This window comes from Microcaecilia unicolor, chromosome 9, assembly GCF_901765095.1.
Source record: "Microcaecilia unicolor chromosome 9, aMicUni1.1, whole genome shotgun sequence".
Lineage (NCBI taxonomy): Eukaryota > Metazoa > Chordata > Amphibia > Gymnophiona > Siphonopidae > Microcaecilia > Microcaecilia unicolor.
The window spans coordinates 180,290,611-180,303,649 of record NC_044039.1 but is presented as its reverse complement, the minus strand read 5'-3'; the positions used below and the strand labels follow the sequence as shown (position 1 = coordinate 180,303,649).

The window sequence follows — 13,039 nt, the reverse complement described above, 5'->3', positions numbered from 1 at the left end:
CAAGATGTACTCCTAAAGCAGAGTAACCAGATGTTTCTACACCATTAGGGATGGACTAAAATTGCACTGGGTTTTGTCCTATGGTTAGAAAAATTCAAACTGAAGCCTATAGATGCAGTGAGATGGTTCTACCAGTTCCTGTACAGCTAGCTATTCATGTGTGATACTCCATTAGCATATGCTAATTTCATTAACGCATATTATTAGAAAAGAAGGCCCATTACAAAAAATGGGAAATGTGGTAAAGTTAATGAATTAATGCCATTAACACACACCAACATGTTAATGTACCTTAAAGCTCTAGCTACAAGCAGCCAAACAAGGGAAGGAAACAAATGATCAAAAATATCAATTATAACATGAGCTACAGAAAAAAAACAATTCACAAAACAGTAATCAATTTATCCAAAGTCACCAGAAAAGCTTCTAAATAATTTGTACAGAAATGGCTTCTCAAAAAGTATTTTTCTTTTTCCTTCTTTTTCTTTATGAAGGCATCATATACTTGAACAACCTAAAGAGTCCTTACAATTAATTTTATTCACAAAATTTCAAAATTAGCTATATAAAAACATGTACCGAGATCCTTAAAAAATTTCAACAGGGGCCAATGAACCAATTAAAGCTTTAATCAGGGGAGTTCACATTGACTCAATTTATCACCACAGCACTGGTATCACAATGATCTTAGTAAAAGAACTGAAAAGTAGATTTTAGCTTTGAAATAAAAGGAGTGAATGACTGCAAATGTGGTTCAACACAGATCTGCTGTGCAGCTGAGAAGGTAATGACATTGTTATAAGAAATAAGAAATTAAAAACAGGAAAAACATTTTTAGAAAGCATTTTTGTGTACTTTTTGCTGACTTTTGCCTGGTCATTCACTCTGGATAAACTGGTTACTGTTTTGTGGAGACGTTTTTTTTTTTTCAAGTCAGGCTATAAATGATCGGGTCATTATTCAAAGTGATTTAACCGGCTGAAACTGTTCCTAGCCAGTTAAACCACCTGTTCGAGGCTAACCACTAATTTTCAGTGGCACTTAACCTATTAGTGCTGCTGAAAATTAGTGGTTAGCAATAAACTGAAAACGGCTATTTTGAGGGTGTTCCGGGGGTGGAGTCAGCACTTCAGCGGTTAAATGCTAAACTTCAGCACTTTACCAGCCAGGTTAACTGCATAAACAGGACCACATAACAGTCAGTCCTATCTTTATGTGATGCCCCATATTCAGTTAAGTGCTGAATATCACACTTAACCGGCTATGCATTAGCTGGCTCCACAAACTGGAAATTCTATGCCAAAGCTTGGACATGGCTCAGCGTTAAATTTCTGGGTTTAACGCTGGCAGCAATCAGCAAAGAGCTGAGCGCTGCCAGCTGAATATCAAGCCCAACATTTATTATATCTTGTTTCCTCCCCTTGTCTTACAGCACACCGGCTCATCCATGACCCATTTGATCCACATAACCTGAGACCCCTGACTCATTGGGTGCACGATCCACCCAAAATATATTGAACATAATCAATGACAATTAATTCAGCAACTGCACTACTTAAGAGTCTTATTGGTTGATATTCAAAACCACTTAACCAGCCAGGAACAGCATCTGGCCGGTTAAATGATACTTAGCTGGCTACCCAGCGATAGCTCCCGCTGAATATCGACAGCTAGCACTTAGCGGATAAATGGTTATATCACATGATATAACCAGCTATCTGCTGATTTTCAGCAGATTGCCAGCTAAGTTTTGCAGCCAAATCTGGCCACGTCAATAACAGGATTATCTTTGGCTGCTATGAACTTAGCTGGCCAGCATTGAATATCTATTTGGCCAGCTATATTCTCCAGTCATTATTTTCTACACCTCTATCATATCTCGCCCCAGCTGTTTTTTCTCCAAGCTGAAGAGCCTTAGCTGCTTTAGCCTTTCCCCATAGGCAAAGGAAACTAGACTTCAGATTCCAATGCTGTTCCTTGTGATCTCCAGCAAGTCACTTAACCTTACTTTTCCTCGGGTACAACTTAGGTGCCCCTTTACTAAAGTATGTTAAGATTTGCAGTTAATACAGCTTAATGCAGGATTTTACCATGCATTAGCTACAAATCTAACACAGCAATTAGTAGAGGCATTTGTAGTATTTTCTTATTCAGGTTGCTAAGTGCTCCTGCTTTAACTGTACGTTAGCCAGTTAGCATGTGGCAAGCACTAACTGGATATTTCCATGCCACGACCCTGAGAAGTTCTGAGAAATTCATTAATGTGCAGTTTATCATGAGATAACAGGCAAACAACCGCAAAACGTCTTAATGCACTTGCAGTGCACATTAGCTTGTTTTTGCACATTAACCATGTGTTAAGTGCTAAAAAACACTTCAGTAAAGGGACTTCTTAGAATATAAGCACCAGGGGACAGACAAAAACCTGGGCCCTGATGGTCAGAACTCCTGCAATAAGCCAACAGCATAGAAACTATACCACCAGAACAGCGCAGAAAATTAGCTCGCCAATGCTCAAAGGAAATAGTACACAATTTAGATGTGCGCTGTTAAAGGGAAAGCAAGGAGGGGGGGGGGACATTCTTGGTGCATGTGCAGAAGAGTTTTCCAGTAAGGCCAGCTCCTGTGCACATGCGCCAGGCAAATCCGAACATGAAGCACAAACTGGCATCTGTTTTCTGCGCCATTAAATGTAAGCTTTTCAATTCTTTTTTTTTGTTTTGTTTTTTTACTTGTAAGGCTTATATTTAAACACAGGAAACAGGCACCAATGTGTGCTTTCACGTTCAGGTTTGCTTGGACTCACGCACATTTGTTTCATACTGCAGGTGCTTAGGGGCTTGCATAGGCTTCTTTCTGCTTCAAAATTAAATGTGAGAAATCCTCTCTTCAAACACCCTAAGGCCTGCTCCAAGTTGGCATTATTTTTTCAGCAGTAAGGGCAGCTTTGTTTTGTGCGCTGTTCTCTGAGAATTGGGAAGGAATAGGAAAAGACCTCGTTAACATCCATTTGACTGCATTAGCATGCTATTTGCGCTAATCTTTGGTGCGCTCATTGTTTCCCACGCTACAGCCCTTGAGCATTCTGTGATCACTAATGCAGGCGCTAGTTGGGCGCTAATGGCCTCTAGCACCCGCGTTTGCTTCTGAGCATCGGGGCACTGGTGTAACAGAATGTGACTCACCTTAAGCTACTACTGTAAAAAAAAAAAAGGATGTGAGCTGAATCCAAATCCCTTAAGTTAACATAAAAGTTTTGAAAATACTCTCTAAAATAGCCAATACAAATTCTACTAAACAGAGTGCCCCTCCTTAACCTTCATCCCTCATTACCTACAACTTACTTTTTGCATTTCTCTTCCATAGACTGAATATCCTGCACTGCAGGAAGTGCTTTAGTTTCCTCCGAGTTTTCAGACGTGGCCCATATGACTTTCACATGGTGAAGCAACAAAAGCAGCAGCAGCTCTTGCCTTGCTATGTTCTCCTCATATCGGTTAATGCATGCCAGTGACTCCAGAAGTGCATCTTTCCTAACCAGGTCTTCAGAACCACCAGGGAGCTCTTCATGAAAATTGTCCAGAATTATCATTTCCCGCTCAATCTAAATAAATAGAACAGAGAGAAATTAAGACATTACTAGAAGACCTAGCAGAAACTCATGTAGATGGGTCTGTCTGGCAGGCTGCTCAGTAGGCTTAGGAAGCTGGTTTTGTGTTTGGACATAAGAAGGGAGGATGCTGGGGATGAACTAAATAGAGATCTTGTATGTTCCTTTATACAAAATGATGACTGATATGCAGAAAGACAGCAAAAACTGTCCTGGACAGTAAATCTTACATGTGGCCATGTTCTACTGTTCTCAAAAAACCAAACTAGCAGTTCCGTAGTGTCTATATTGAATAGGGGGAAAAGTCTCAGCTGCTGCGTCAACAAATCACACTCATTGACTGCACGCAGAAAAAAGTCATCTTAGACTGAAACCCCCCCCCGTAGGTTACATTTTCTTTACTGTTTTAATTCTTTCAGATCTGTTCATGTGTCAAAATCTTTTATGAAGTCAAAAGATTAGTTAAACAAATAAACCTATCTTTCTGATTCAGCACGCAATCTGGGGTTCACAATAGAAAGATAAGTTTATTTGTTTAACTAATCTTTTGACTTCATAAAAGATTTTGACACATGAGGATGTGATGCATGAACAGATCTGAAAGAATTAAAACAGTAAAGAAAATATAATCTACGGGGGGGGGGGGGGGGGGGTTTCCAGTCTATGATGACTTTTTTTCTGTGCGCAATCAATGATTGTGAGTTGTTGCCGCAGCAGTTGAGACTTTCCCCCCTATTCAATATAGACACTACGGAACTGCTAGTTTGGTTTTTTGAGGATATCAATATCAGCAAGCAGCAATTTTAGATCTGTGTATGATATTTACATGTTCTACTGCTGACAGCTGGTATACAGCCTTAGCAGTGTGGACAGAGGCAGCTAGGCGTAGTGGATAGGTCAATTCATCCTTTCATGCTGTCATCTTCTATGTTACAGGTTTGTTTTTTAATTTAGTTTGCACATCATTTCAAGGCTATTGATTGGCTGAAATAGCTGTTGATGATAATTTTTAGGAATATTTTGTATCTCATATTTTACTGTTTCTACCTATATTGTGTCTTTAAGCCTCCTCCTTCCTTTTATATTTGATGATCATTCTTCTTGGATACAAGTTTGAAATTTATGCTGAGAATCATTTCAAAGGAAGTCCTAAATCGAACAGCTATAAAATTCAACTGTGCAAGGGAAAAAAGGTAGCACCTTTTTATATGTCATATGCATGCTATGCAGGCATGAATAGCTTGGACGTCTAGTGTAAGTTATGGTATAAGGGTCCCCAGCTTCTAGGACACCCCTGCCTGCATATCTTTCCTTTAGATTCAAACATCAGCTGTTATAACTGCATTGGAATCACTAGCACAATTTAGTAAAAGAGGCCCTTAGTTTTTTTTCTGTTTTATATCTATTGTTCTAATAAATTATTATAAACCATCTTGATGTGTTTATTGAAAGGTGGTACAGCAAGTTCATGAATAAACTGAACTAGAAAAATTATGTACAGAAACGCTTTGTTTCATGTCTGGTCGGCAGAGTGGAAAAACCAAAACTGAGGACACCACTATGAACAGGAAAGGACACACAATCTCACTATTCATCTGCTTATCAAAGGGTGGGTGTTCACTTTTTTGATCTGCTACTAAAGCAGATAATCAGATAAAGTTTTTTTTTTATAAATCGATGAGGGCACACATCAATATACCCAAAGTACTGCATAAATACTGCAATAAGCAGAAGGTTACATGACCTTAGGGAAGGAAACTTTATTAAAGTGTACAATTTTATTTGATTATTTACATTGATAATGACCACCATACATGTTACGACAAAAAGGCTGACTAAGGGGTCCTTTTACTAAGCAGTGGTCAAAGGACCCCTGTGGTGGCATCTTGTGTGCGAGTTTGCCACGTGTTGAGGCCTCTAAAGGACTTTTTTCCTTTTAAAGATGGAAATGGTAGTGTAACACTTGCCATGCAGCCATTTCCAGGGGGAGCCATTACCGCCTCGCTCCAGGGCTAACCTAGAAGTAACTGAGCCATGTGCAGCACTGCCCGATTACCACCGGGTAAGTCTCAGGTGCTAAAAATAAAAAATAATTTTTTGGTGCAAGAAATGCCACGCGGTGGGATGGGCTCTCACGTTAGCCCGGTGGTAGGGCCGAATCGCCGAGTGCCAAGCCCAAAGTAGCCCTATCATGGCTTGGTAAAAGGGCCCCTAAGTAAGGTAACACAGGAAGCAATGAAAACACAAGTTACACAACTTTTTGGACAAATTAGACAAAAACATTTACAGTATAAATCACTCACTTCTTCATTGACAAACTTCCAATGTTGTTTCACTTCTTCACAAGTCACTTCCCATTCTTTAGCAGTCTCCAGCAAGTAGAGCCATCTATCCCATAAAACTGAGACTGTTTTCATGACAAGTAAACTGTCACGTTCTTTACACACTGCACAGATGTCTCTTGAATCCTGTCTAAGCTTCGTTAAGTCCTCTTTAATAGATTCAGTTTTGATGACCAAGGCCTATTAAACAATAAATACAAAATATTGGCAGATTACATCAATGTTTAAAAGCACTCTTGCTTTAGTTTAGATTGGTCTCAATTTTTTGCAGATTCCATTATCCTAAAATTCTATTGCCCTAGAAATGGTTGAACATTTAAATTTGAAACATAGTGACACGGCCTACAAACTCACCATTACATTCACAAATACACAAGAATATCAAAAATTCATGGCTTTAAATAAAATTTTATTTAAAAACATCTATGATAAAAAAAATTCCTTCAAAAAGTTGCACAAGGACAAAGTTCACCAATGCTCTTCAAAATTCAGTTATAAGTTGTAGAATTGTAAATTGTTCTGTATTAAAAACCAAATATAGATTGCCAAATTGAAAACATCAGAGTCAATTCACAAGTATCTTCCTCTAAATAAAGGGAGTTTACATGAAAGATCTTTGAACAAATATTGTAATCCTTGTAATGGGATGTGGGACGTGTAAACCGGCTCCAATATGTTAATTATGATGGATGCTAAAATAAAATTTTGTATAAAGCTGTGAATTAGAATTGTCTGAAAATCAGGACTATACACCTTTCTGTATGAACATTTGAATTTTGCATATCATACTATTGTACAAAAGGCACATGTGCGACTGGGAGGTTGAAAAACACAAACCAGTCAAACGGATAGCTAGGTAAATAACTAGCTTATTTCTGCAGGAAAGTTCGGTCCTGCTTGCCATGCTAATGGTGTGGCTGAATATCCAGCCAAATCTACCTGTTCAAAATATGAGCATACAGAGGCCTGCTATTTGTGCAATGAGAGTTACTTGGTGAAATGTAACCAGCTGGCATTAAATATTGCTCTAAGAAGATAAGGGGGGAAGTTATCAACCTGGGCTACCGTTAATACAGATTATGTTACTGTTAACCCGGGTTATTAATAATGACCTACAGAAAGGAGAGGGGGAAAGTCTCCTCAAACTTCTAGGTCTTAGAACACAGGTTTATTTCTGGAAAAACACATGGCCGGACTGTCAGATACTAGTGACATGTATTGCTTATGCTTAATGAGGTGTAGAGTTAATGAAAGTTTCTCTGCATTCCCGGTAGTTATTGGGGATGAGGGGGGGGGGGGGTGGAGAGAGGGTTTTATGATAAGGCAAGCACAAAGAATGTATGAGCAGCGTATTTGGGACATATCAATGTTATATTGAATATTCATGTGGCAAAATATCTGTCTAAGTGTTGGCTATGGAGATCTGGTTGTAAGGGGGGGGGGAATGATAAAACCATTGATGATAAAAGATATAGATGAATATGCTCAAATGCGTTGTATTTTTCCATGGTCACATTATTGGTTCTGTTAAGAATGTTGAATCATCAATAAAAATTGTTTAAACCTAACCCGGGTTATTAGTGACTAGGTTTCAGTAGCGTACCATGGGTGGGGAAGTCCACCCCAGTTGCAGGCAGCAAAGGGGTGCACGGAGCAGTCACATGGCTGTCGGCTCCACCAGTTCTCTGCCCCCTATGACATCACTTCATGTTCCAGGGCAGGGGACTGGTGGAGCTGACAGCCGTGGAACTGCTCCGTGTACACCCAGGTGGTGAGGATGATGCGCTTCAGGGGGGAGGTGGGTGATGCGCTTCTAGGAGACAGGGTGATGTACTTCTGTGAGAGGGGGTGATGCGCCTCTGGGAGAGGGGGGTGATGCATCGGGGACCATAGTGGTGACCCGATCCGAGTGGCAGCCAACCTAGATACACCACTGCTACGACTCATTATATACGATGCAGGTATTTCATCACCTGATACTTCATCACTGAGCCACTTCATCACATATTCAAGTAGTGATGGGTCCGTTACTTTTTAAAAGTACTTAAGTAAAAAGTAAAAGTATTGGCTTCAAAAGTAGGGAAGTAAAAGTAGAAAGTCTTATAAAAAAAAACAAAAAAACTAAAGTATAAGTAATAATGTACAGCTCCTAAAATGAATTTTTTACTACTAAGTAAAAAGTAATGGCTTGATTTTCTTTGTTTTTTCACTTGTACTTTTTTTTTTTTTTTTTTTTTAAATGGCCTGAAAAAATAAGCACAAAGAGCACAAAACCTTGTTACAAACAGTATTTTCAAAAAAAACAAGATAAATGTTTTGCGGTTTCGAAAATGGCCATATTTCCTAATCGGATTTGGGAGGTTTAGCGCAAAACGTCCAAAGTCCGACTTAGAAGTCACATCAAAAATACCCCTACACATTTTTAAAGTTTAATCCTTGTGATCTACTTTTTTCTGTTGCTGCATAAATTTGCATTCTGAGAGTTCACTAATAAATTAACAAGTTTGCACCCTGTACTGTTGAATTAATTTCTACTATTTGAAAAAATATGATAGAAAGTACGTGGTCAATATTCAGCGCGGCAACTACTGATTAAAGATATCTGGATAAGTAATTTGGATATCTTTAAGTGGACTTTCAGTCAACCTGATGGTTTAGGTTTGACTGCTGAATATGTGGCCCTAAATTTAAATGAATATGTTAAAGGTTATTCATTTAAAGTTAAGACTAATGGTTATCTGGTCCACTCAATCACACAAACTTATCCAGATGGCAACTGAATATTGCTGCTATTGTAATAACTTCTAGCCAAACCATGGAGCATCCCTGGCCTTTCATTTATTTAAAATGTATCAGCTTGTAATGACAAAATATAACCATTCATCAACAGAGAATGTATGTAGTTAGCACATGATTTATCCATTCAAAAAGAGAACTTATGTAGTTAGCATGCAATGCTGTCCAAGTAAGTGCTTTTGAATATCAACCAAATTATCTTCTACTTGGAAAGTTGGGTTGCTACATTTTAAGAAAATTTGGAAAACAATTTAAGAATAGTTGACTTTCAAGTTAGCTGTGCCAACGTTCTGTTTTGTGTCAACAACTTATCAGAAACTTGCCTTGCTTTGTTCTAACTGTTGAAGAGCGTCTTTATAAGACTTTGATGTTCGGGAAAAAGATTCTCTGAGCGTCTTTTCCAAAATACTCAAATTTGCACAAATGTTTTGCTTGGTTTCTTTGTAGCGCTGGTATTTTTCAAAGTATCTGTAAAGACACAATAAAATGTTATTAACAGATTTCACGTTGATGACATGATGTTCACAAAGGGCATATATTTTCTGCTCTGGGATCTGTACCACAGCAATAGGTTTTCTTTCAAAGTTACTATGAGTAGTAATTTTTGTTATGGACTTTGATAGGCAGAAAACAGATTTAATTTTAAGTAGGCATTCAAACCTCTTCTTAGGGTTCAAGGTGGTTTACAGGTTAAAATGTACAATATATAAAGAATATAAGAATTGCCATACTGGATCAAATGAACAGTCCATCTAGCCCAATATCCTGCTGCCAACAGTGGCCAACCCAGGTCACAAGTACCTAGCAGAATCCCAGTGCCTTATTTCAAAGTTATCCTGACATATAAATAGTATCATTTAACCCCCTAATTCTATATATGGTGCTCAAAATTGCACACACAAATTTGGGCGTGCATCCAACTTGTGAATACAATTTAATTGCTAAATGAGCCAATTAGTACCGATAATTGGGTGCTAAAACAATTATTGGTACTAATTGGCAATAATTGAGCTTTACGCACATCTTTATAGTCACTATTCTATAAAGATGCGTGCATAAAATTTTCCACATGGATCCAAAAAGGGGTGAAGCCATGGAAGGGGCATGGGCAGGTCAGGGGTGGTCCTGGAATTTGCGTGCACTGTTACAGAATAAGGCCAATCTGTGCCTAATTTAGACACGAGAATTTACACCAGGTTTCACAAGTACCTGGCAAGATCCCAAAAAGAAGCAAGACTCCATGCTACTTTACCCCAAGAATAAGCAATGATTTTCCCCTGATCAACTTTAGAATAGTTTATGACTTTACTTCCAGGAATTTGTCCAAACCTTTTAACACATCCTACAGCAAAAAGCTTCAGAGCTTTGAGTGATAAAATATATCCCCCAATTTGTTTTAAATGTACTACTTAGTAATTTCATGGTGTGCCTCCTAGTGGAGGAGTAGCCTAGTGGTTAGTGCAGTGGACTTTAATCCTGGGGAACTGGGTTCAATTCCCACTGCAGCTCCTTGTGACTTTGGGCAAGTCACTTAACCCTCCATTTCCCCAGGAACAAATATATACCTGTATATAATATGTAAACCACCACAGAATGGCAGCATATCAAGTCCCCATTCCCTCTTCATACTTTTTGAAAAAGTAAACAATCAATTCATATTTACCCATTCCACTCCACTCCTCTCAGGATTCTGTAGACTATCATTATCTCATTTTACCCATCTCTTCTCCAGGCTGAAGAGACCCAACCTCCCTAGTCTTCCTCATATGAAAGTCACTTCATCCCCTTAATCATTTTGGTCACCCTTCTCTGTACAGGTCTTAGGGCCAATGGAAAGCAGTGGAGAAAAGAGGACTACAAAACTCTGAGTTTCATATGGGATTCTATAGGAAGATCAAATCAAAGTGAACAAATTTCAACTGGGCAGATTGGCTAGACCAATTAAATCTTTATCTGCTTTCTTTTACTATGTTATGATGTAATATCAATCAAGATTCAACAGTAAACTCAGGGTTCAACCACTGTACAAATTCAAATGATTCAAAAGAGCAAAACAGGGTTGACAAATGTTGTGGAACAAGTGTGTTTTACTGGAGGAAAAAGCCTCGAGAAAACTCCTCTTACATGCAAACAAATGCTTTAAACGGAGTTGGACTTCCGCATCATCGGCTGAAAAAACCTCCAGATGTTATAAATAGAACTATAAAGCTTTTCTACTTAGCTTTTTATGTCCATCAACGGTCTTGAACTTTGCGTCTAGACTACAGGCATTGGCTGTGAACGTTGGCTGTGATCTACGGCGGCCAGCGTTTCGAGTCCTATCTGCATCAGGATCACATCCCAAGTTATCTCTGCTCAGTGTAGCCGGCGGTCGCGAAAAGCTTTATAGTTCTATTTATAACATCTGGAGGTTTTTTCAGCCGATGATGAGGAAGTCCAACTCCGTTTAAAGCATTTGTTTGCATGTAAGAGGAGTTGTCTCGAGGCTTTTTCCTCCAGTAACACACATTTGTGCCACAACATTAGTCAATGATGTAATATCAGACACCACTCACATAATATCCTACCTCGTTAAGTCAGCATTGTATCTTTCAGAGTCTTCTGTCAAGTGTATCTGCTTCCTAGTAACCTCTTGTAAGATACTCTGAAGCTGCTGTTTAGCTGTTGGGTTGCATATCTTTTCCAGCTGGCAGGTTACTTCCTGTAGTTCTGCCACTGTGGACTCAAACTGCTCCTTCTGTGGCTCAGAATTCAGGAGAGACTGCAAGGGTGAATGCTCAAGGACATCAAGGTCCACTTTATTTATGAGCACATTGGCTTCAAACTCATTGAGGAGCTTAGCAGCCCTTTGAGCTGCTTTTTCATGCTTTTTAATAGTCTTAAGTGTTTCATTAAGAGAATTCTGTAAAATTTAAACATAAAGGTACGTGAACAATACAAGCATTAGCAAATATTTTGTAATTTTAAATGTTATTTTCCATTGCATCTGCCAAACAGTGTTTAGATTACTGTCTAGCTCTCTGTAACAATTCCACACAAATGAAAAAATGGATTTATTTAGTCCAATTGCTTATGTGCCTCTCCAACATATTTCACCATAAGGTACTTATAAAACAACAAGAGACATATATTTAAAAGGATTTATCCTGGTAGCAGCACCTGCTGTCTAGATAAGTCCCACTGACCAGGGCCATTCATGAATTTTCAGCAGCATTATTCAGATAGGACTAGATTCAGTAAATCACGTCAACAAAATTGATGTGGAAAAAAATTATACATTCAGCAGTATTCTATAAAAGGCATCCACAGTTTACAGAATAGCACCAAAGCACCTAATCCATGTCCAACTTAAGTTTCTTGCATTTACACGTGCTGAAAGCAGATGTATCTGATAGCACCTAAATTGGGCATGGATTGGGCGTACTCTAAAAGAATGTGTGTAATTCATAGAAATGCCCACCCAAAAATACACCTTAGGATTTATGTGTGGATCATTATAGAACACAATCTGCATGTAAATCCCTATTAAGGCCAATTAACACCAATAATTGCTTGTTAGTAGCCAATTATTACTGGCGCTAATTGGCTCATTAATCAATTAAGTTGTGCGCGCAAATCACCAATGTGCACTGAATTGCGTGTGCAACTTTAGTCACCACATATAGAATCCAGGTGTAATGTCACTGAAAAATCACTATAGACCACTCTGGTGCTATCTGGATACTGCTGGAGTGAGATGGAACACAGTGAGAACAGACGGTAATTAGCACTGGTATCTGGATAATAAGCGGATAAATTAGAATAGCAAATAGCCTGTCCTAAGGTATCTGTTTAGTTATTCAGATACCAGTTCTAAACATCTCTTTTATCCAGACAGGAGCAGTTGTTGCCAGTGTACCCAAATACTCAGCAGCAATTTGGTGCTGAAAATTCGGATGCAACTTCAAATGCCACAGCCAGCATTTAAATGCGGAGTCTTAATATTGATAAAAAGCATTTGTCATCCCTCCCCATACCCCATTTTAAACCTAGTGCCCTCATAGATCCAACCCATCTTCAGTGAGAAAGGATAGCCCCCAATTTTAAAAATGAAATGACTGACGAAACAGCCATGCTCTGGTGCCCCTGATGCTCAAGAACGAAAGAGAAAATGATAACCAAAACATACATATTTGTACTCAAATCTGTAGCAGGTGTTTTCAGGAACTGAATTTAGATAAAGCATAGCTGGATCAAATTTGTGCTTGTATTTTATTGAAATACGTGCGTTCACATTTATTTTATGTGTGAA

General features: G+C 38.7%; 1 protein-coding gene across 1 annotated transcript in view; it reads right to left on the bottom strand.

Moving 5' to 3' along the window:
* LOC115477722 (nesprin-2-like) overlaps positions 1-13,039 on the bottom strand; it is a 359,728-nt gene that overhangs the window by 305,915 nt on the left and 40,774 nt on the right. The window contains exons 13-16 of the mRNA XM_030214775.1: positions 11,316-11,650; positions 9,072-9,216; positions 5,914-6,132; positions 3,345-3,604 (exon numbers count right to left, since the gene is read on the bottom strand). Of these exons, the coding sequence (XP_030070635.1) occupies positions 3,345-3,604; positions 5,914-6,132; positions 9,072-9,216; positions 11,316-11,650 (959 nt within the window). The remainder of the gene's footprint in view (positions 1-3,344; positions 3,605-5,913; positions 6,133-9,071; positions 9,217-11,315; positions 11,651-13,039) is intronic.